The 22873-nt window shown below is 39.3% G+C and overlaps 1 protein-coding gene across 1 annotated transcript in view; it reads left to right on the top strand.

The window, feature by feature from the left end:
• Positions 1–22873, top strand: part of SCML2 (Scm polycomb group protein like 2) — a 72398-nt gene that overhangs the window by 39126 nt on the left and 10399 nt on the right. The window contains exons 8-12 of the mRNA XM_063392908.1: positions 9418–9668; positions 14604–14739; positions 16591–16794; positions 21166–21348; positions 22379–22492. Coding sequence (XP_063248978.1) covers positions 9418–9668; positions 14604–14739; positions 16591–16794; positions 21166–21348; positions 22379–22492 — 888 coding nt within the window. The remainder of the gene's footprint in view (positions 1–9417; positions 9669–14603; positions 14740–16590; positions 16795–21165; positions 21349–22378; positions 22493–22873) is intronic.

Below are 22873 nucleotides of genomic sequence, written 5' to 3'. Positions count from 1 at the left end.
CTCCAGAGTGAATATGAAAATTATTCTTGATTTTTGTAAAGGGGAAAGCATTTAAATGTTTTAAATCACTACTTAGAGGGCTGAAAAAAAGTATAGTGAATTTAGTGAACATAAAATTTAGTGAACATGGAAAGTCAATATCCTGCAATCTATGAAAGCAATAAGGGATGCTTTAAATTTCATTCATACCTAGGACAATTTCCTGCCATGAGATGTATTTTGTGGTCTATTTTAACCTTCTGAGAGAGAGATGAAATGCAGTAAGGGAGACAGTATGAAAACTAGGGAAGATTTTATTTCAACTGTCTACTGTCTTGGCCTTTTAGGATGCCCAGAGAGAATGTAGGACCTCTGTCATGGGAACTTTAGGAATAGTTTAAATACAGGCTTCTAGGATGGGGGGGAGTTTATTCAGACCAGATTGATTATGTGTTATTTTACTCTTAATGACTGTATCTTCTGTACCTCTCATTGGTATTAGACAGCTCATGAGCTAAGATAGAAGATAATACAGAGATGTTAGGTGAAAAGTTGTTTTGGACCAACTGTTGGTAGCCTTCAGGCCCTAATATTTGTGTTTATATTTTGTCTTTGGTCCTTATCAGAAGATGTGAGTTCAGTGGACCTGGCTGGATGTCAGGATTTGTGCACAGTGGTATGAAATGTACCATTCGATATTTATACTATCAGAAGCTGTGCTTAGCTAATATTGTAGTTTGTGTCATTAGAAATATCTCAATAGTAATAATTGGTTATGTATGGTTTGACTTCTGTGCTTGATGTTGGCTTGGCTTGCTGCCTCAAGGTTAATATTTTAAGGGTGGAATACATTGTTTTCTTTGTGTCTCTCGATCATTTAAATGCTTTTAGAGATGACTTGTTACACATAAAGAGTGTTGTGAAAAGTACCTAATGAAAGAGATAGACTTGGTAATGTCTGCTGGAGCAGTCTGAAGGATCCTCTGTTCTTGGAGGCTTTCTCCAGCACTAGCTGAAAGCAGGTATCTGAAGAAAAGCATAAGCACATAGGAGGCAGGCTTGCACAAGTGTTCCTAGTATCTGTCCATCTACAGCCCAGCACCTTCCAAACCCAGAATAATGCTTTTATGCTGGTTACCTTCTCGGGTATCAGCATAAAAGGGGAGGACCTTGATCTAACCTGTTCTGTTGTATACTAGAGCCATCTAAACTTTTAGCACCTACACAGCCTTTTTAGCACCTACAACATAAGGTGTTTTCTACTTGAGTACATTTTTTGTAGTAAAGGTGATATTCATTTTCCTTGCTGATAGTTTCATTTGTTGTCTGTGGTTTCTTGTACTGAAACAGGTCCTTGTACTTCCAGTACTTCTACAGGAAGATTTTGGGTTTGTTGATCAGGGATCAGTTTTATTCCTCTGGTCACCCTTGTTCTTCTGTACTGTTTCCTTTTCACTTACAGCATTTTTGAGCCACTGGATCCAGAAGTGCACACTATATGGAAACTTAGTGACATACTGGTGCCTTCTGTTATGTTTTCTGTTCCTTCCATGATTATTCATTAATTGGTATTTGGGATTTTTTAACTTCTACTGATATTGTGTGCTTCCTTGGAGTGAGTATGAATGCAAAAAGAATTCAGTCTTGTTGCTTTAGTATTACCTTCTGAAATTTGGTCATCTCTTGGGACCATGTAACTTCTGCTTTCCATATACTTTAAGAAGGCTTTTAAAGTTTTATATATTTTGCATGTTTTTTATTCACTCTTTTTCCAGGCCAAATGTATTGTACTTTTCTATTTAACTACAATAGATTGTAATTTTTACTTCACTCAGCTGAATAATAGAAATCTGTTGCTATACCCAAGAATATTCTTGATATTCTTGTATCGCTCTGTAGCTCACTGTATTTGAGGCTTATGATTGAAGTAGGCAGCAGGTGACTGGAAATTGTCAGAACTATTTCTATTTGCTGTTTCTGTATGAATTTATTTTACTGTTTAGTTATTATATGTAAATGGCAGTTACTCAGGCAACCCACCTTTTTATTTATAACAGAAGTAAAATCTTTTCCATAAGGGAGAGAAGACAGAAGAACCAGGGACAATCCATGTGGGAAACAATAAGTAGTTTCACCTGCAAAGATTTATTTCGGTATTAAGTAGTATCTATCATTTAGATGTGAACAGCATCTGGAAAGAGAGGGATCACTTTCTACATATCCATGATCCCCCCAGCCTTATGAAGCTAGATTTTTGAAGGATAAAGGTGATGCAAAGAACTTAAAAAGTTGGAATTGCTCTCTGCACTCTAAAAATTTGGGAGGCCAGGGGAAGATGATAAAATAATAATAAAAAAAACCCAAACCAAAACCATGATACACTGTAGCTTTTGCCCCTAGTCACATTCCTTCTTTCCCTCTCCTCTGTCTCCCCCTCTTCCACACCCTGTGTCCTCTCATTGCTTTTCTCCTAATTTAGTGCATTTATTGTCAGTGGTAGCAATCTTCTTTCATTATGCTAATCAGGGTGTTGATGTTAAAGATCTCCTTCTAAAACTGTCTGCAGCAATAAGAGTAGTATAGGCTCAAGTGGAAATTTAAGAGTTTCTTATTTGTCTATTTTATGATTTCTTAGTTTTATTTAATTTTCAGTCATGGTCTCAATGTTTACTTTTACCAAGCTAGATACTAGATATGGTCTTCTCTGTTGCTGATGAAATTATGTGAAAATAGCTCTGTTATGTTTTCAGCTGAGTTGTGCACAAATGTGCAACATCAGTACAAACCTAAGTATTGCTCTGTTTGCAGATGAAACAAAAGAAGTGTTGAAACTTTAGACAGAGCTACAGTTAAATCTGTGAAGACTCTGTTGTTTAGAGTAGCCAAGAAAATCAGATAAGCATGGTAATTAAGTTTCATTAGAGAAAAAAAAGGTGAAGTGGTACAATTTCATACTGTTGGAGGTTTTATTTTTCTGTCAGTGCAGCCAGCTTCTCTTCACAAGCAGATCACAGTAGTTAAATCAGGCACATACAGTAAGCAGATTTGTGCTGTCTTCAGAATTGTACATGAAAAACTCCTCAGTGCTTCAGGCTAAAATCTGATTTGCCACATTCTCTCAAATGTTAAGCTTTTTTATTTGGTATTAATGTTTCTTGACATCTTGCAGCAAGGCTTGGATAGTGCAGCTACAGGGCAGTAATCGCTTAAGAAAAAATAAAGGTTTTGCCTTTCCCAAAAATGTGACCTTATTGTAAGTCTGGATTCCTCATCATCTTACCATGTTTATTTATAAGGTAATTGTAATTTTCTTGTAAATTGGAAGTACTCCACCACGTGTATTTTTGACTGCTACATGGATTTTTTTTATTTGCTTTTGCCCAGGTCTTATGGACACTGCAGGTATTTCAGTATACTCTAAACAGAAAGTTGTACTACTGTACAGACCTGCCACCTGCAGCTTGAGTAATAAAAGACCCTATTCCTTGTGGGGACTAAGCAGTGAACAGTTACTAACCTAGTTGTGCCAAGCCACAGCAAATGGTTGTGGTGCCCTACTAGTGGATGGGATTGAGTGGATATTTCCCAAATCTGTGTTAATAGGTGTAAGCTGTGTCCAGAGTATCAGTGCTGTCATTCAGATGCTGAGACAAGACAAATTGTGGCATTGTGCTATCCATGCTCTGTGTGTCTTTCTTTCTTCCCCAGAAGCTGATTGCATTTTATTGTCTCATTTTGGGCTCACCTTTCACCCTGCTTATGCAATTTGGGGAAAAACAATGGCAAAACCAGGGCAGAATCAGTAATGATTGGGTAAAAAGTCAGGTTGTTAAATTTGTACTCAGTGTGTAGAGCTGGGTTTTGCCAGGCTTGTTGACAGATTCACCATCAGCACATCTAAGTTCACTTCAGGTAACTCAAGTTGATGATGTTTTGATAGTTCGAATTATTTGCTTGCTCTCTTCATTGTCTCTGTTCCTCCCAGATTATCAAGCAAATATAGGGGGTTCTTTTGTTGGGGTTTGTCCGGTTTGGGTTTTTTTGCTAATGTGGTTGCAATGGCAATGTTTGTTGAGGGGTGAGACTAGAAGCTGGCTTTTCACAGTTCTTGTTTTCTTGGTTTCTCTTGGTGAGACTAGAAGCTGGCTTTTCAGTTCTTAGTTTCTGGGAACTAAGTGAAAAGATCTTTCAGAAGTCTTTCTTTGTTTTGCCTATAACTCCCAAGTCCCACATATCCCCTGCCCCATCTTAGCTTGTAAAAGTTAGGGTTTTTGGAGGTGATGTGTGTTAATTTGATTCACAGAGGGTTTTGATGGATCTTAAATGGTATTTCCAGTGGTTGGTTCTGTAGGGGCTGGCTTGAAAATGTGGCAGACTGGGAATGGGGGTGAAGAACTGAGGGACTGAAGGTGCTACAGTTCTGCCTGGGGAAGTCACTGGGAGAGGAATCCTTTTTCCTTCATCCATTTTTGTCTTACATTGCTTGGCAGCCTCCATTTTACCTTTAAGTCCTAAGGTAGGCTAAAAATTTTTGCAGAAGACAGAGACTTTTTATTTCTTTTATTATATTGGTAACAGCAACTAAAATCTAGAAAGAAGAAAATTTCAAGCTGTAGTGTCCATGTCTTGCCAAGGTGGACATTGAAGTTTCCAAGTGTGATGTTGCTTTTTAGATAGCAGAATAATGACTTCTAACTGCTTTTTTATCATAGAAACATATCAATTAGTATCTCACAGCTACCTCATAACCAGAAGTAATCCAAACACAGATAGGAAGAGGTGGAATGTATTACAGATAGTTACACTTTTGTATGGCTCTGTTGTTCAATTGAGACATAAGGACATAAATTTTTATAATCCTTGGCAGTAAGCTGTTTCGAAAAATTGCTAATCTTTTCCACTTCCTTTGCCAGTTGTCAAAACTATCATGATAATAACTGACTGTATTAAAGAAGGTTAATTTTATAGTTAAAATTCCAGGCTAGAATTCAGGAGATATGTTTCCATTACTGCTCCTGTGGAATGCTCACATGGATTTAGAGTAAGTTGCTAAATCTCTTTGCCTCTTTTTTTTTTGTCCATACATGGCAGAAGGATCAAGCTTTTATATTCTCAGAGGAACATTGGCTTTATATATTGAGGGGGGGGATAGGAACAATACTACAGTACATACAAATAGAATAATTTCTGTCTGGAAAGAAAACCTGGTTTTAAAAGTGAACTACTTTTTTTACTGGCCTAATTGGCACCTTCACCTCAGGTAGCAATTCTGTATTCACAGAATGCATGGCAGTGAGCCCCTACCTTGCTTTGTGTAATTTCGCATCAGCTGGTTTAAACCTTGTCTTGTAATTGTAGTCCTGTGACAGCAGCTGAATGGGAGATTTATAATGTTTAAATATTACAAATCTGAACCTTTTTTTCTCCCGCTTTCCATAAAAACATGGAGTGAAACTGTCACTGCTGATTATTTGAGGGAATTTTACTAATTAGAATTGCATGAGAATTCAGGCTTTTGAGCTGTCATCTGTTCCATCCCCTTCCCAAGTACAGGAGGTTTCAGTAGCTTCAGATTTCACAGTTGTCTTAAATATCTTACTTATTCTGGGAAGAGATCTTGGAGATACCATTCTGTGGCCAAATTTTGCTGTTCTCCCTGTGTCTGGGCAGTTTTTCTGCTTGTGCAAGCAGAATTTGGTCCTCATGTAAGGTGTAACCTTTTGGGTCCTTTTCATGCAAATGAGCTCAGTTGATTGCAGTGGATCTGCTTGTTTAAGTGAGGGACTGAGTTGTGGCCATGCATCTCCAGGTTGTGAGTTTCAAGATACAGGATTTGGCATTTCTCTTACATTAAATGCAAAGTTTGCAGGTGTTGGGATTCTCATAGAACCGTTCTGGGGGGGTGGGGGGGAAGAAAGAATGTTTTGAAAGGGAAGTATTAGAAAGTGTGAAAGCTGTGAGTTGCATGAAGGGCTGTATACCCACAGCCCACAGAAATGTGGCACTATAACTAGAGCTCTGTGAACTTTGAAAGCGTGGCTTAGTTGCTAACATTTATATATATATAGTGAAGTGTATCTATGATGTATGTATGTATGTATGTATAGTGAAGTATATCTATGTAGTGTGACCTCTGCTCTTCAGTTATTGAGCGTGCCTGTATAGGTTTTAGCTCTAAATAAGGTATTTGGGAAGGAAAGCCGTGTGATGCATCCCATTCATGAAACTGGAGTGGTGGATATTTGTGTAGATGAGCAACATGACACAAATGCTTGATTTTGTTTGTGCAAATGAGAGGACCTTTGTGATGCAAAGCAGCATCCTCAAAAGGCAAATGGGCTTTTTTGGTTGTAAATATCCCAGCTAAATATTGCAGTAATTGCAAGCAGAGCTTGGCATTTTTCCTCTCTATTCTCTTCATCGTTATATTTTAACAAGTTCTCATGAGACTATTAAAATGTCTTAGTTTTTGGAACATGTGGCCTAGTGGGGATAACTCTGTCTACAGATGCAGTGGGTTGGCAGCTTGATTTTGCATGTCTTTTCATTTCCCTCTAGATCCTGTGACCCAGTGTAACCTTTGGTCTCCCTCTGAAGGCCGGGGTGAGGGAAGTATGAGCAGGTGACTGATGATCACTGTCAGTACAGCCTGCAGACAATATGGGAATTACTTTAGCAGTCTCGCACTCCCCTGTGCTCCCCCCATCCTCTCTTAAATCAACAAATGCAAATAGCAGCTTCCCCATTTGCTGCTATCTCCGGGAGGCTGCCCAGGCAGCATGGGCTTTGTTGCAGTCCTGCCTATTAAAATAAGCAGCTTCAGCCCTAGGCAGAAGGAAAAATACCAAGTGGGAACTGATTGCCCCTGCCCCCTTAATGGTTATTGGTGCTCATATTTGGTCCTCTGGCATATACAGGTAGGAGGATGCTGAGATAAGGTAGTGCTTGATGCGTGTGGTTCAAGAGGGCAGCATGAAGTGGCTGGAGCTGTTTGCATTGTTACTCTTTGTCTGGTAAATGTCCTTCTCAAAGGGAATAGGGATTGCCCAGTGTCCAAAACTGATACCAGTGCTCCTAGAACCTGTTGACTTGAAAGCAGTGTGTATTTAACAACAACTGTGTGAGAATAGAAATGCATTTGCTAGATTTCAGCATAGGCAGAAGCACAAAGAATTTTTTAAACAATATTTCTTTACAAGGTCATGGTTGTTTTGTTCTATGCATAGTTGTGTAGCACAAATAAATAAAAAGAGCTGTATTTTATATTGTTGAAAGTATAGTACATATGTAGTATTGTATCGTACAGCATACAGTTGATATTGTTTTGCTTTCCAGATATACAGCTTAACGTGAGTTGTCATTCAGCAGTTCAGGAGCATAAGTGTAATGCTGTGCCAGCATTTCGTAAAAATTCTGTTCATCTTATTTTAAGTTGTTATTGCATATGAAAATATGTTTTGGCAGACATAAATAAAAGGAAAGTGATCCCTTCGTACATCCAGAAGGTGGTCCTTCTCAGATACCTAGGGATATCACGTCTACATTTGATATATTAGGATTGTAACCAGCCATAATGAGGAGATTTCTTCTGAACTGCCATTTAGGAATATTAGATTAGTAACTGAATCAGGCAAACAGCAATGTATGTAAATGCTGCTACTGCTTTAGAAATGTGTGTCAGTAATACTTGTATTTTATAAGAAGTCTGTGTGCAGTGTGTATTTCATCTTACAGTGACATTTTCTATTGCAAATAGTTAATAACAGTTAACTCCTGAATAAAGATACAGAGTTAAAGGAAGAGTTGTAAAGCAAGGTGCTGGACTGTTAAGCTGAATATAATTCGTAGAGCTAGACATTAAAACTGTTACTCAATCTTTAAATATTTTATTTTTTCAATCTCTCATTTCAAAAGTATATTTGTGTTTTATTTTTTTGTTTTACTTGCTTACCAGAAAGCTTCAACTTACTAATATTTTCAGGGAAGAAAGATTCCAAATTCACAAAAGTCCAGAATTAACAGTCCCCTGTGCTCCATTTCCAGTATGAGTTAGTGCTTTGAATCAGGCACTGGTGACCAACACAGTCAAAGCCTGCTTTAACTCTAACTTGCAATACTTCTCTAAATTATATTGCATTAAGTTTATGGTATTTAGGGTTGGGGTGAATCCCATGAGTTTCACAATCAGCAAGATGCAAAAGACTATGATAGGGACAGTGTGACACTAGAAAGCTCTGTCTTTTTAGTGTAAAGGTTTCAAATTATTTCAAATATGTTGTGTGTTTGTTTCCCATACCTCTCAACAAAGGTGGTTTGATGTCAAAAAATTTCCCTATTTCGTCTTCTACTTACCTGTCCTGCAGCTTGTGCATCTGTCTGCCTGCCAGTGGTTGAGCCTACAGAGTGGAATATTTGTTGGCCACAGGGACTTAGTATTTGTCTTTTGTTGGCCACAGGTGCTGCTGTAGCGTGGTGCAGTACAGCTTTTCATTGAGGATATGTCCTCATGTTCTGTTCAGCATCCTTTTGGTGTTCTAATCTGTATGTTGGGAAGGGAATTGTTAAAATGAAACCTCATTATTTCAGAGCAGAGCAAGTTTGGTGGAAAAAACCCATTCACTAGGAAGTTTTAAGTTAATGAAATCTGTAAATCCTGAAGCCTCACACCAGATTACAATGCTGTCACATCATATGCGTATTAGAACGTATCCAAGTGGATATCTGTTGGGATCCCATATTGGATTGGGATGGGAGATTAATACATCTTATGGGAGAAAATCACTTCAGTGTTAAGAATGGAGAAAAATGATACTTTGTGTTTGATTTTTGGAATCCCTTCTTCAAAATGGCACCAGGTAGAAAAATCTGGGTATGGTTATGTGAGCTTAACTTTGTAAACCAGCATCTCAGACTCATGAAGGACATTTTGCCTGCCCTCAGTTTCTCCCTGTCACTGGGATGATTTTCTTTACTGCTGGAAGTTGTTTTGTAGTGCCCTAGAAGTAGTTTGCATGTCTTGTGATTGTGGAAACTGCTCTTAGCAGAGGAGGGATGTATTATAGGCTGTATAATTTGTGAAGTATTTTTGAAGGCCTTCTTGATGAATGGCACTTTATAAATATTGTAATTAAATTATCAGAAGCATTTATAAGGTGAGTGGATTAATTATTGGTTTTTTTCCCCAATTTTTATTTGAATGTTTTTCTGTTAGGGAAGTCCATCTAAAAGAATGGGTAGAAAGAGTTCTCTCTTTGGCTTCAGTGAAGTTCTGTAGTTTCATGCCAACCACTTAAGTTCAAAGTAAAAAGTATATTCATTTTACAATGTAAATTGTGCAGTACACTTTTATTTTTTTTTAAGCCTTTGTTAGAAAAGTTGCTTTCCATTGTTCATTTTGAGGTTTTCCCCCCCTTCCCTTTTGTTTTTGTTTTTCCTCAGTTTCCATTACAAAGAGCAGTGCAAAAATCCAATCTTCCCCTTCCAAAGTGACCCGGCGTTCAATGCAGTCTCCACAGAAATCTGCTCCAGTGCCAGCGCAGCGGGTCAGGAAACCAGGTCGGGGCAAACCCCCTGGACAGTCTGCAGTTCCCAAGAAGGGCAGGTCTCCTAAAAATATTCCCCTGACAAAAAGCACCTCTCATACTGAAAATCTTAAAACAAGGAAAAAAAGTTTAAAACCTGGAAAAAAGGTTAGTCCTTATCTACTACTTTATTTTATATTGCAAAATCTTGTAGTGAGATTTTTTTATTATTATTACTTAATTTTCTGTCTTCTCTTCAGCCTTCAGGGCTTTACTGTTTTCAGCAACTGATTACAAGAAAAAATTTAGAATAGCTCTTCTGGAATATGTTAGTATAAGATCCTTTGGATTATTTTATACCCAAACAGGATTACTGTTTTATTTATGGGTGAGTAATTGGTGTTGAAAAATGCTGTTCTGAAATAGAGACACAGGAAAGCCTTTAAGCTTTTTAGTTTGGGTTAGTTTGTTACTGAACCATATATATAGCTTGCGATTTTTGGTTTTTTGTGGGGGTTTTTTTCAGGTTTAGAAACAAAGAATTAAAAACAGTGAGGGCTTTATTGTGTAATTTAGACTTCTTAAGCACACAGCTGGATTTGCCAGATGAACCTCATGGATACCCCCTAATCCTGGAGCTTCTACTACCATGAAGCAGGAAGCTTTTTCTCTAGATGTGGGCCTGGTTGTGCCCTGGTCTGAAGGCATGATGCCTTTCTCCCTGCCCAGCTGAGTCAGCCCTGCAGTGCTGGCGCTGCCTGCAGCTGCAGCTGCAGTGGAGCAGTTGGTGAGGCACACACTGGAGCTGCTGTCCCCTCAGCCCGCTTCCCACTGCCGCCAACACCAGCGCTGGCGGATGGACAGTCTCCGAGAGAGCCAGTTCAGGGGGCTCAGCTGGCAGACAGCTAGCACTGCATCCACCCCTCCTGCTTCCTTCTTTGTCTGCTCCACCCCAAAAAAGCACAGATGCTACAGCTGCTACAAGGGAGAATAGGATCACAGCGGGGCAGACTTAGGGCAGTTTGCATTGCCGTGGAAGTACAGTCTGTTTTCTGAGGCTTGCTCATGCACAGCAGGCTATCCAAGAAGAGTAGCAATCCTGCAATGTCTTTCCTCAGGCAGTTTGAGTCTGTCCTTGGGCTTCTTCCTGCTTTGCATTAGCACTAGTGAGGAGGTGGGGGCAGTGCTTTTTGATTTTGGGGTTTTTTTCTGTTCATTCCCCTTTCTTCCCTACAAGAATCAAAAAGTAGAAGTTTTGGGGTTTTCTCCTCCAGTCTGTATCAGCGTGGGCTGTGAGATCTATTCCTAAAGATGCGAGAAGAGGTGGAGCAATGGCAAGGTGGGGATTCTCCCTTCCAGTGACTGTGCTGATCACTGTGAGGTGCTACTGAAGTAACATTATTAGAGCATAGCCTGAAGCTCTAGGATGAAACTAGAAGCAGCACTTTGTTGAAATGATGATCACAAGATAAATTATTTTGAGGACCATCAAGTGAAAGCTGATCACTCTGCTGCCTGCCCCTTGCAGTCAGACATCCAAACCAGTAGGCTACTGATGGAATTGGTCTCCAGTATTGTTTCTCTCTTACTTGGTGTATAAAAATGCACAGGGACAGAGATTAAAAAGGAGAAAGGTGCTCCTATCCAGACTTAGCTGATGGGTGGGGTGTTGTTCATGAGTCTGGACAGGGCTTTAAAGGACAGCATTGAACACAGGACTGTCATATTTTAAGGTCTTATTCAGGTGTGGCAGGATGTGCACTTGCATGTAAGAAATTTTTCCTCTAGCCCTCATTAAAAAGAAATCGAGAGGCTTTATCTATGTTTTGAAACAGTAGTTGGGGGAACCTTGCCATTAGAAGAGGTTTCTGGGCCCTGGGTTTCTGGAAGTGTCTGCTTGGAGCATTTGACACCTGTTTTGTGTGAAGTGCATGGGGATCCTGTTTGAGGAATGGGTGTTAGTGCTGACATTCCCTCTCCTGAGGAAGCAAATCTCAGGTGCCTCTATGTACTCCTGATTTGCTCTGTGGGTCCAGGCAACAGTTAGGTTTTGCAAAATCTGGGATTGATATATCTAATCTGGAATTTTTACTTCGTTAACTTTAGCATTAAAAACTTGAAAAATTAGCTGCTTTTGAGAATTCACAAAAGGCTGTTATTGCTTTGGTAAGTGATTAAATTGCCAAGATGTTATACACATGTGCAAACTTTTCTTTGGACAATTACACCTGTTAGCATAAGGGTAAAGAGAGGAAATGGGGCTTTGTGGGAGTTCTGCACAGACAGGGTGTGTCTGACATGAAATGCAGCCATACATCCTGTACACCTCACAGTATGTATGCAAATACACAAGTGGTATGTGCCTAGAGGCTTGAAAGTGCTTTTTTTCTTCCACCCACCCCCCTAGACTGATGCAATACCCCCCCCAACACCCCCCTCCCCCAGATGTTGCACTAAATGGTTGTGCTTCAAGTGTGAGCTGGCTATTTGGTGTATTCAGGGACATTGGTATCTGCCTGTCTCTGCAGAGTTGTTTGAATTTCTTTGCCCCTGTAGGTTTGTTATGCTGCCTTGTTTATCATTTTGCAGATATTAACTTTTATTATACAGCTAGAAGTGTCGACCTTCAACGAAAAATGTTGCACCATTTTTCACCTCTATTTAAAATTTTTCTAAGCTCTGTAAATATGAGGTGCATGTTGGATTTTGTTCTTCATTTATTTCTCACAGCTTGCACTGTATGTTTTTACTCTTCCATAATAAAGAAGAAACCTCTGTACATATCTTCCACTATATTTTAAAACTACACTTTACATAACAGTGCAAAGAATTCCTTTCAGAATTTCTTGAGGAAACCCCTTGGTCTGAGTGTGGATATCAGCCCTAAACTCAACTCCACAGAAAGAGTTTTTAAGCATGAGGGTGAAGTTGGTGAAGTTATCCTGGTGATGCAAGCTGTGAGCCCTGCTCTCTGCAGACAGCCAGAGCTGGCGTGGCCTGTCCCATGAAACAACACAGCTCTGGGCTCACAGCTGGCTGCTGTCACTGCGGGGTGCAAAATGAGAGCCTCAGCTGAGCAAGCATAGTGTGCTGTATTCCCTTCTGAGGGAGAAGGTAGGAAACAGCCACCTAGTCTCACCACGTGTGCACTGGTGTGGAGAGTGGATGGTTCCCCTTAGTTTAGTGTTTGTGTTTTGTTTTCATGCCTACATTTTTTCCCCATTTCCTCATCTTTTCCCTCAATTCGACCACCCATTTTTGGTAGCGTGTTACACCCCCGCAAGAATCCCTGCTACAGGAAGCCTTCAGATTGGACTTCAGATTAAAACCTCAGTCTTCCCAAGTGCGTATTTTTTCTCTGTATTATGGATGGAGAGGTTTCTGTCATCCAGTGTTACGATAAATGGTCAATTCCTGACAAGTAATACATCACTACTTGGTTCTGTGCCCCCTGTGCCACCTCATCTCATTTGCAATGCAATGCCAAGCCATGGCATATTCCTTATGTTCATTGTGATCCCACCCAGTGCCATACTGTCAAGTGCTTTCTCCAGCCAAACCTATCTCCTCTGAACTGTGTCACAGATTTTTTCTTTAAAGTGCCCTGGATTTCAGGGAAAGGGTAATTTCTTCTTTCTAGGTGTTGTGAAGAAGTTAAGCACTTCTTCTTTTAGGAAGGAATATATTCTAATTGCTTTCTACATGGTTTTCAGTACATTACTTGGGAAATAGGCTGCTTCTAAAAGTGTAAAAGATAAATACTGCTAAATGGAAGAGGGCTTAGCCTTTCTTAGCAAATTGACTGAATTTTTACCTCACTAGATATCAGTTTTAATGCTAAGTTCTTACCACGTGACCACAAGTCTCTGCTGCATTCAGCAGCGTCAAGACCTTTTGTAATCTTTTACATTCCTAATTTTTGCTAGGTAAGAGAGTCAAAATGTAATCTGTTCTCATGCAAGAATAAGCAGTGAAGAGAAAAGTGATGAACTCTGATTTTTTATTTCCTTTATCTCAATGTATTTTCATAGTATGTCAAAACACATCACTGATCTCTTCTCTGGTGACCAGTGACAGAACCAGAGGGAGTGGCCTGAAGTTGTGTCAGAGAAGGTTTAGGTTGGCTATCAGGAAAAGGTTCTTCACCCAGATGGTGACTGAGCACTGGCACAGGCTCCCCAGGGAAGAGGTCGTAGCACCAAGTCTGACAGAGCTTGAGAAGTCTTTGGACAGTGCTCTCAGGTGCATTGTGTGACTCCTTGGGCTGTCCTGTGCAGGGCCAGGAGTTGGACTCAGTGATCCCTTTGGGTCCCTTCCAACTCAGCATATTCTGTAATTCTGTGAAATGTCTTTCATGTGCACATCTCTTTTCTAAACCCCAGTCCAAACCAACTTAGAACAAAATTCTCTTTTCCTCAGGTGGAGAAGGTAATGCACACGGATCAGTCTCTAAATCACTGTGCTCTGAACTCTGGTTATCTGTTGTATGATAAGCTGCAAATAAGTTTATTTTGGGAAAGGAAAAGGTTTTGGCAACCAGCATGACTGGGTTGTAACTACAGGCTTCTTTGATATCTTGAATGAAGCACCTGAAAATTCCTGGAAGTGGTTACTTGAGAATTTCAACTCCTTTGAAAACAAGTTGAGGGAAAATACAGGTGCACTGTAAATGTTGACACCTAGATGTGACTTAGGTTTTTTATGGCAATACATACACAGCCCAGCTAACTTACTTGAGCTGTGATAAACCCAGCTGGAAGGGCATGGACAGGAGAATACCCCGAAATACCTCTTCCTGATTTTTAGAAAAGTCATGAATTAATATATAAAGCTCTTTCTTTTCCCACTTTTTAGGTAAAGGTGGGTTCCTTTCTAAGTCATTTGTCTTCCACTGCTTTACTAAACTAGGTGGAACTGCAAACTAACAGTTTTATGGTATTCCTTTCCTGCACTTTCCCTTCTCTGCTGTGTGTGGTACTTTTCCAGTATGGAATGCACACATTCATTAAGATGGTAACTGATAGCAGAAAGGCGGTGCAGACTCCTTAAAAAACATTGGGCATTTTGACTCTGGGTTTTGTTTTTTTTTTTTTCTCTTAACAGAAAAAAATCTTGCCAGAACAACTGACTCCTACATCTCCTTCTCCTCAAACATCTCCTGAGGGGGAAAACGGTACTACGCAGATACTTAAAGATGGAATCAGTTTGTCTGGTGCAACTGCAGCAGTTATATCCACAGGTAAAAGATAAAGAAAAAAAAAGTGTGTGGAATGGCTTCCATGTAAAGCAGTTGCATTTTATGAAGAATGTGCTGCAAACTTATTACTGTAAATCATTATCCATCTGCCTTATTTTTTAAAGATATTTGTAGGAGGCAGAGTTACTTTTCAGAACTAGTATTTTGATGCACACATTATAGCAATAAGAGCTGGGGCACAGGGACTTTGACAGATCTGCTAGACCTGGCAGTTTGTTCCTGTGTGAAGAAGGAAACTGTACAGTTCTTTCATGTCTGTCCCACTTCTTAATGTATGAAATGGGAATAGATGTAGCTAACAGTCCATATGATATTCTGATCCCATGCAAGCTGTACTGTAATGTAACAAAACGGAGATTTTATCTCTAGATAGCCTTACATGAAAAGAAACAACTCTCTAAACCCCGTAAAGGCAGTCAGAGGGAATACATTCCTCTTTCCTCAGGATTTTTTTTTTTGCCTCTAAATGTAATGAAATGTGTCTTTAAAAGGATTCGCAGAAAAGAAATGAGCCAGTAAATGAACTAACCCATTGAGGAACTGGAACCCACTGAACTAACCCGAAAGTGAAGCAATTCCTATATTGTCAGCTGAAATCTCAGAACTTTCTAAAAACTCCGTAAATTATGATAATTTTTCGTGGGGCGCATTTTTGCATTTAAAACCTGCTTTTACAATAGAAGTTGTCAGGCTTTTCTCACACCCAATTTTAGTCATGGATGAGGGGAAAACACGTACCTTTTTCCTAGGAAAATAAACCTTTTCCAAGGCAGTTGTTGAGCCCAGACAGAAAATGTTACACTATTATTGTTGATTTATAGCTTTGATTTTTTGTACAAATAGGTTTCCTTCAATTTGCAGACATCAGAGAGTAAACAGATATGCATGAAGACATTACATCATTAAAACTCTTGCAGAAATACTTTATTTTTAAAAGCTTAGGGGTTTTATCTAAAATCAAACTGCAGTTCAGAAAATATGTCAGTTTTTTGTGTAATAGAATGTTTAGATTGCTCAATCACTACAGTTGCACATTTTTTCATTAAACTGTAATAATGTCTTTGGTGCATTCTTAGTCATGTGGCAGCCAGAATGAACAAAAAAAAAAATCATCATTTACACGTTTCCCATGTTCTTCCACTTTGGCAGTTGTTTTGGAAGACATTTTCACATTGTTTCTTTAAAAAGTAGTTAGAGAAGTCCTATATGATTGTTTTGTGCTACACTTTAAACCACGTTACAAAGTTTGTAAAGAAGTGTTTATTTAGCAGACAAGGCCGTATTGTGGTGTGGAAATCCTGTGAGTGGTTTGGGTCCTCTGAAGCTACAGGCTTTCAGAGGCCAGTCTGTGTGATGTATATGTTCGTGCCATGTGGGTGCTTCAGAATGAGCATCAGTGGCAGGTATATAACATAGGGTTCTCTTTTTGCAGCTTCTCAAGTAGGAAAAAATTTAGGCAGTAACTTGGTAAGGCCTGCTTTGTAGAATTGTGACTTGGTAGTTTGGAGTACCTGCCAGCAATTTGTACTTCACTGGAACTAGTATGAATAGAGATTAGTCAAAACACAAGCACAGATCATGTCAGCTTTGTTACATTAGTGGGGTAGAGGAGGGCTTCAGAAAGCAGGAAAAAAAGTGGGTTTAGGATTCAGTCAGGAGAACCTCGCTAGAAGAACACTTTCTGCATGCTCTCAAAGTATGTGTGCATGCTCAGCTTCTTGACTTGACCAGTATAACTTTTCCAGAGGATTAAAACTAAAATGACAATATGCAGTTCTAAGTTGGAAACATGTCTTGGCTCCTTGGCAGTAAATGTGGCTTGTACCTTTTCAGTGTGTGTTTATGTGAACAAACATGGAAATTCTGGACCTCACCTGGATAAGAAGAAGGTTCAGCAGCTTCCAGATCATTTTGGACCAGGTCCTGTCAATGTGGTACTTCAGCAGGCTGTACAGGCTTGTGTGGATTGTGCCTATCAAGCCAAAACAGTCTTTGGATTTCTGAAAGCTGGCCATCATGGAGGGGAAATGATTACTGGTATGTGAAGATGCTCTGTTTCTTTACTTGTTGAACTTGAGGTAGGGCAGAAGAACTGAAGTATCTGCAATGAATTTATGGAACTTTTGTAGCTGTGTAAACACAGGTGTGAACGTTGATTATATATGACCTGTACTACTTTAAGTTCAGAGTGATTTGAAAAACTCCTTACATCTAAATTAAAATATAGCAATAGCAGTGTTTAAATTACAAATGCACAATACAGTTGGTTTCTTACACTAAGTAGAGCTTGTGTACCTCGTTTAGCAGCTGTAGCCAAACATTTGTCAAGTAAACTCACTACAAGTGAAATAATCAGCTTTATTGGTTCAAGCCATTCGCATAATCTTATCCATGCATGGTATTTGTGTTCTTAAAGCATTAACCAAGTGGGTGACAAGTCTCAAACTAATCTGTTTAGCTTCCAGGCAAGTGATTCCACATGTTAAAGTTGCTGCTGCTTCCCTTACCCCATTCCTCGGAACTGCAGCAGTGTCTTAGGTCACTCTTCATCCACCTACGTTACCTGTTATGGAATAGGTTTATTTCTATTACATATGGGTGGCAGGCCTGTAGATAATTTATCTCTATGTCTCAATCTGAATAGCTGCTGCTTGACATTTTTTCCTTCTTGGCTAGGAAATATTCTATGTGTAACAGTTAGCACATCAATTCATAATTCCATCAGTGGTAAAAGACTTGGCATTACTTTAATCTCTTTACATTAACACCAGATGTGAAAGATGATTAGTGGAATAGAGGTTAAGTACTCATAAAGATGTTGCTGCTTAACTATATTTAAAGAGCAGCACCCCAACCTGTGTATGGCAGAACTACAGTGATCCTTGCTTAGGCATCCCCCAAGTTTGTGCACAAAATGGATGCTGCTTCTCTGCTGTGTAGTAGAGGTTTAATGGCATTGTATATATGTGGTTTTGAAACTGGTACTGCTTTATTTTTTCAATATATATGTGAACATTTGTTATATTATTACCTTGCTGAACCTATTTCAGACAAGTCAATTTTCTAGAGCAAAATGCCTGGGGATGTTCATTGCCAGTGCTCTGTTTGTGATTGTTTATCATGAAGGGCTAAATCACACATCTGTGGGCCTAGACTGAGTAATTGAAAACAATAATTTCAAACAGGAGAAAGAAATTTTAGATCCTTTACATAGTTGTGGCTTGTTTGCATTCAAAAATTCTGTACAAAAAGGATTTACTGTTGTAAATCCTTGGCTTCACCCCAAGGCCTGTATTCTGGATTTGAGAACCTGGTGATGTGGACTGCTCTGGAAGCAGAATCCTGGTCTGGCTGATAGTGAGCCTCAAGGCCCCAGTGGGTTTCTGGTGTTCTTGAGCTCTTGGTTCTCCTTGGCTCATCAAACAGGTAGCTGAGAAGTGGCTGAGCAAACACTCCCTGTCATTTTATCAAAAATTTGTGTGTGATAAATTTTGTGAAGCATAAAATATGACTTTGATTAATGTAGCACATTACCTCTAGCTGCGCACGTGAATAGTAAGGAAGAAGAGGGAAGCAACAGTAGAATAAAATAAGGAATTACAGTTGTAACCTTTCTGTTTTAAAGTGGGTTTGGAGGGTGGCTTGTTGTTCAGGTTTTGTTTGGGGTTTTTTTAGACTGTCAAGAAAAAAAAATGTTGTGGCAGAGAATAAGCAAAGAAATCTAAGTCTTTTGTGAACTGTTGCTTTAATAGAAAGTATTATACCTGCTGTAGGAGGAAACTGTGCTGATGAGGACATGGATAAAATAATCTTGCTAGAATGCATGGAATAATTAGTGGGTTCTTTTGGTTCAGCTGCCAAAGAGAAGAATTGTTTTGAATAAAATTAAATTTAGGATTTTTCCATCTTTTCTTTCTCAAACAAAGGCACAAAATATTTTATTTTTTCTTAATGCATAAGCTTTCAACTAGGCAAATAAAACAGAAAGGAAATTAAAGCCTTGATTAGCGAGCCCACTAATGGTGGTGGTGTCAGCCCCTTTTTTCTCTTTGTAGCACAGAGACGATGGCGTTTGGTGGCATGAAATAGATTGAGGCTTAGATAAGTTTTCTCAAGCTGGGAATTAAAATCAGACTCTTGGTTGAGTTTCGTCACTATCAGAAAAATACATTTCTGTGACTGTTTCCTTCTCAATTTTTCTCCCAGCTTGAGCCTGGTATGAAAAACAGTTAAAGAATGGAAGGTGAAGAAATGAGTATGACTCTCCATCCTGAGGGCTAGGACTGCACATGCAAGCTCCAGTCCCTGTTAATATATTGTTAAAGTTGAGGTTATTGTACCTCAGAGGTACTCCTTCTTATTTTTTCCCCTGGCTTTTATCTGGGAAGTAAGATGCTTAGGCTTTCCCCAAGCAGAGCAGACAGAGTAGCGTGTTGATCTGGATCCCACACCTTGGCTGGAGTTTGTATGGTTGCCCTCAGGTGTTGAGAGTCCAGGGGAATTGTGTTTGCACTGAATCTGTATTTGCTGATTTTTCTCATGGAATGTTTTGCTGGGGCAGTCACAACGCCTCAGCTGTTGCTTTTTTTATCCTCCTGACAACTCTTGAAAAACATTGTTCTTTTCAATGTTTTTTTTTCAAAATGAGAAATTAAGGGGTATAGAATAAGTCATTTCCCCAAAGGCCATATAGGAAGATCCATAAGGCCATTATAGAGCATTTTAAGATTCTGCTATAGCTGACTACTACCTTGTAGTAAATTTGTCAGGAGGTCAAGCTATGGTAGGTCTCACAGCCCATTTGCTCTCCAGAATTGGTTGAGTTCCAAGCAAAAATTTGCCTTTGGAGACCCCTTCCCCAAACAGGATGTGGAGGACCTTGTGTCTGAGCCACATGTGGGACTGTTAATCATTAGCATTTCATTTGGACACTGGAGCTTGGAAAAAACCTAATAGGCCATGGAAACACTTTGTTCCTGTAGTACTGACTCTTAAACCTCAAGCATTTGCACTGGTCAGTCTGTCATGAAAGCAGATGGGAGAGGTAGCACATTGCTGATGCTGGCTGGTAAACTCACATTAACTCTGATCAGAACCTTCCTTACATCAACAGTGTAACTAATTGACACTTCAGATTTCCTAAGGAAGCCTAAAATATGCTAGACTTAGGCATTTTCCTTGGTTTTGTGTATATTATCTGTCTCCTTTGTAACACAATATGGAAATGTTCCTGAAGTCAGATCTGTGAATAAAGGCTTTCTTGTCATTTCTGGCTTCTTTTTTTTTTTTTTTAAGCATCTGCTACCAACAAAATGTGATCCTTTAAAGCTCTGCTTATGATTTGGAATTTACGTTAACAACAGAAAGTTGCATGACAGGCTGAAAACCAAAGAGACAAATTGATGCATAAACCTGGTGTTTATGCCACTACTTTTCAGCCCTTAGCTTAAGTTACAAATTTGTTCCTGTTTTGTTCTAAAGTCTTCCTAATCACAAGTAACTAGAAGTTTCATCTGACATAATGGTAATTATTTATCCATGTATCTGTAGTACTGAGTCTTTTCCAAACCTTAACTAATTTTCACAAAAAAGAAAAATATCCTTAGCTGCCACACTGTTTGAGGGCAAGGAAGGAGGTCAACAAGGAAAAGACATAGGCACATGTCCAGGCTCTTTGTAATTACTCAGTTTAAAAGACAACAGATCCATTTGTGGTTGCTGTGGTATCTCTGCCGCCTAACTCCTGTTGAAATAAATGGGAGCTTGACCACTGTCATGTTGACAGCAGAATAGATTTCTCTAGTGATAAAATAGTAAATGGCAAAACAGTTTCTGAGTCAGAATTTCAATGATAATGGATGCCAGCAGCTTACCACAAGTATTCTCCATTCAGTTAGAAACTGAGAAAAAACCCCCTGAAATTGTTTGTTTAATTTCTTCAGGTTGGTTTGTTTGTTTGTTTTTGGTTTTTAATAACTGTTTGGGCTTTTTGTTGATTTTTTGGGAGAATTTTGGGGGGGTTTTAAACAAGTATTGTAAAGGGTCTTTCCTGTGCTATTTACTGCAAATAGATGGTGGAGAGCTTGCTGCTTTATAAGTGATAGAAATTCCACATAAAATTTTGGTGATGATGGAGTAGTTGTAAGCTTTGTTATACTGGTGTGAATCCAAAATTCTTTTATTAAAATAAGTTCCCGTAGAGCAAATTTAAACTGACATGGATCCAATGGAAGTTGAAACCAGTTCTTTGGATGTAAATTTTTTAAACTGTCAGAGTGATTGTCTACTCTTCTCATATCTTGCATGGTTTAAATCAGGTCTGGATGTCTTCTCCCTTAAGTTAATGATGGCATTTTGCTATCCTTCATGATGTTTGGGAGGTGTTTGACGTAATCTTCTTATTCACAGCTTCCTTTGATGGGGAAAAGCATGCCATCAATCTTCCTTCTGTAAACAGTGCATCGTTTGTCCTACGCTTCTTGGAGAAACTCTGCCACAGTCTGCAGTGTGATAATCTCTTCAGTAGCCAGCCTTTCAGCCCTTACATGGGATGTGCACACAGTCCTATGGAGTACGATAGGAATAAGCCAGGTACTGTTAATCACTTGTGATTTTCAAGTGCTGATATTTTTGAGAAATGTGTGGGCTCTATGAAGTGCAACTTCTTAGTCTTTCTGTGACATGAATTGCTTGAAATTAATACACTTCAGTTCTTCGTGAATTGGTTCCAGTGTGGAAGTGCTTTGACAGTAATTGATAGGTCATACCACATGTGCAGAAATAATTTTGTTCAGCAAACCTCTCCTTGTAGGCAAGCCAGAAAGCATATGTATTTTACCACTGTGATACTGCTAAAAAGACAAGCTCAAAACTTAACATTTCATTTGTTAAATTTATGTTCGGCTCATAAAATAAACTTACCAAAAGATGCTTGCTGGCTGTGAGAAGTCACTTGCTCTGAAAGGGAATTCAGTCTGACTCTTCCAACACAAGTATAAGGTCTTTTCTTTCTCTTTTCACCTTACTTAGGAGTGGCTCAAAAGTTTTTACATTCTACTATATACAGTCCAGTCATCTAGTAGAAAAACTTGTGAAATTGGCTGCTTGTGAAATTTTGTGTGAGTCCAATACCTTTGCTGCACCAGGAACATAGAAGGGGAGGTGAAATTACTTGCCCATGAGCTCCCAACAGGTGGTTTTTAGGACCTGGTATTACAAGTCCCAGGTGAAGCCGAGAGTCACAGCTGAGAAAGCCATGTTGTCAAGACAAGACACAAGATTTATGTTGGGAATGAGGCTTCCTCAGAGCTGTTTGATAGCTGAGTCTGTGTTCCAGGTGCTGATGTAGAAATCTTTTTTTTTTCCTCTTTCCAGTGGAGAAATTATGTTTATAATTCTGTGTATCATATGGAAGTTCTTAGTTTTAACTATTCAGGAAAGTAGACAGGGTCAAGGTAATTCAGCTTTGAAATTTTGTGTTGAAGTGACTGAGTCTGTGTGACACAAGAAATGGAACACTAACTTGATGAATGGCTGATGTCTGTCTTTGCTTCTGTCTCTGGACGTAGCCCATGAGCAGCTTTATGCTAGAATAATGGGTAGTGACTTTTCCTCTTCACAGCCAAAGAAGAAATACCTGAAAACAGGAGTGCTAAACGATACCCTCAGGACTCTCCACCATACACTGCTCCTCTTTCCCCTAAGCTTCCCAGAAACGATGCTCATCCATCTGAAGGTAATTACATTATGACAGAATTATATATGAGGATTATTTATGGTTTCAGCATTTCCAGTCAAAAAGGACTGAGTACAACATATGTGTCTGGTTTGTCTCTAGCCTTTGACAGGTCAGGGAGGAAGTATGTTAATTACTGATCACTGGCACAGATTTTGCACTTAAGGAAGATCTACTGCAAGTTCCAGCAGTGCTTCTCCTAAACCTGCAGCCTTTTCTGTGAATGGGCTCAGGCACACAGGTGACAGATGAAGCCTCCTGCTTCATGTAGGGCTACTAGCAGAAAACCAATTGCCTTGAAATGGGTTAGGAGATAAATTGGAAGCAACTCTTAACTCTGGGAGGGTTCATTAAGTAAGGGTGCAGCTTGATGATACAATT

This window comes from Prinia subflava, chromosome 3, assembly GCF_021018805.1.
Source record: "Prinia subflava isolate CZ2003 ecotype Zambia chromosome 3, Cam_Psub_1.2, whole genome shotgun sequence".
Classification (NCBI taxonomy): Eukaryota; Metazoa; Chordata; class Aves; order Passeriformes; family Cisticolidae; genus Prinia; species Prinia subflava.
Note: the sequence above shows the minus strand (reverse complement) of the source record. Positions and strands in the feature narration are given on the sequence as shown.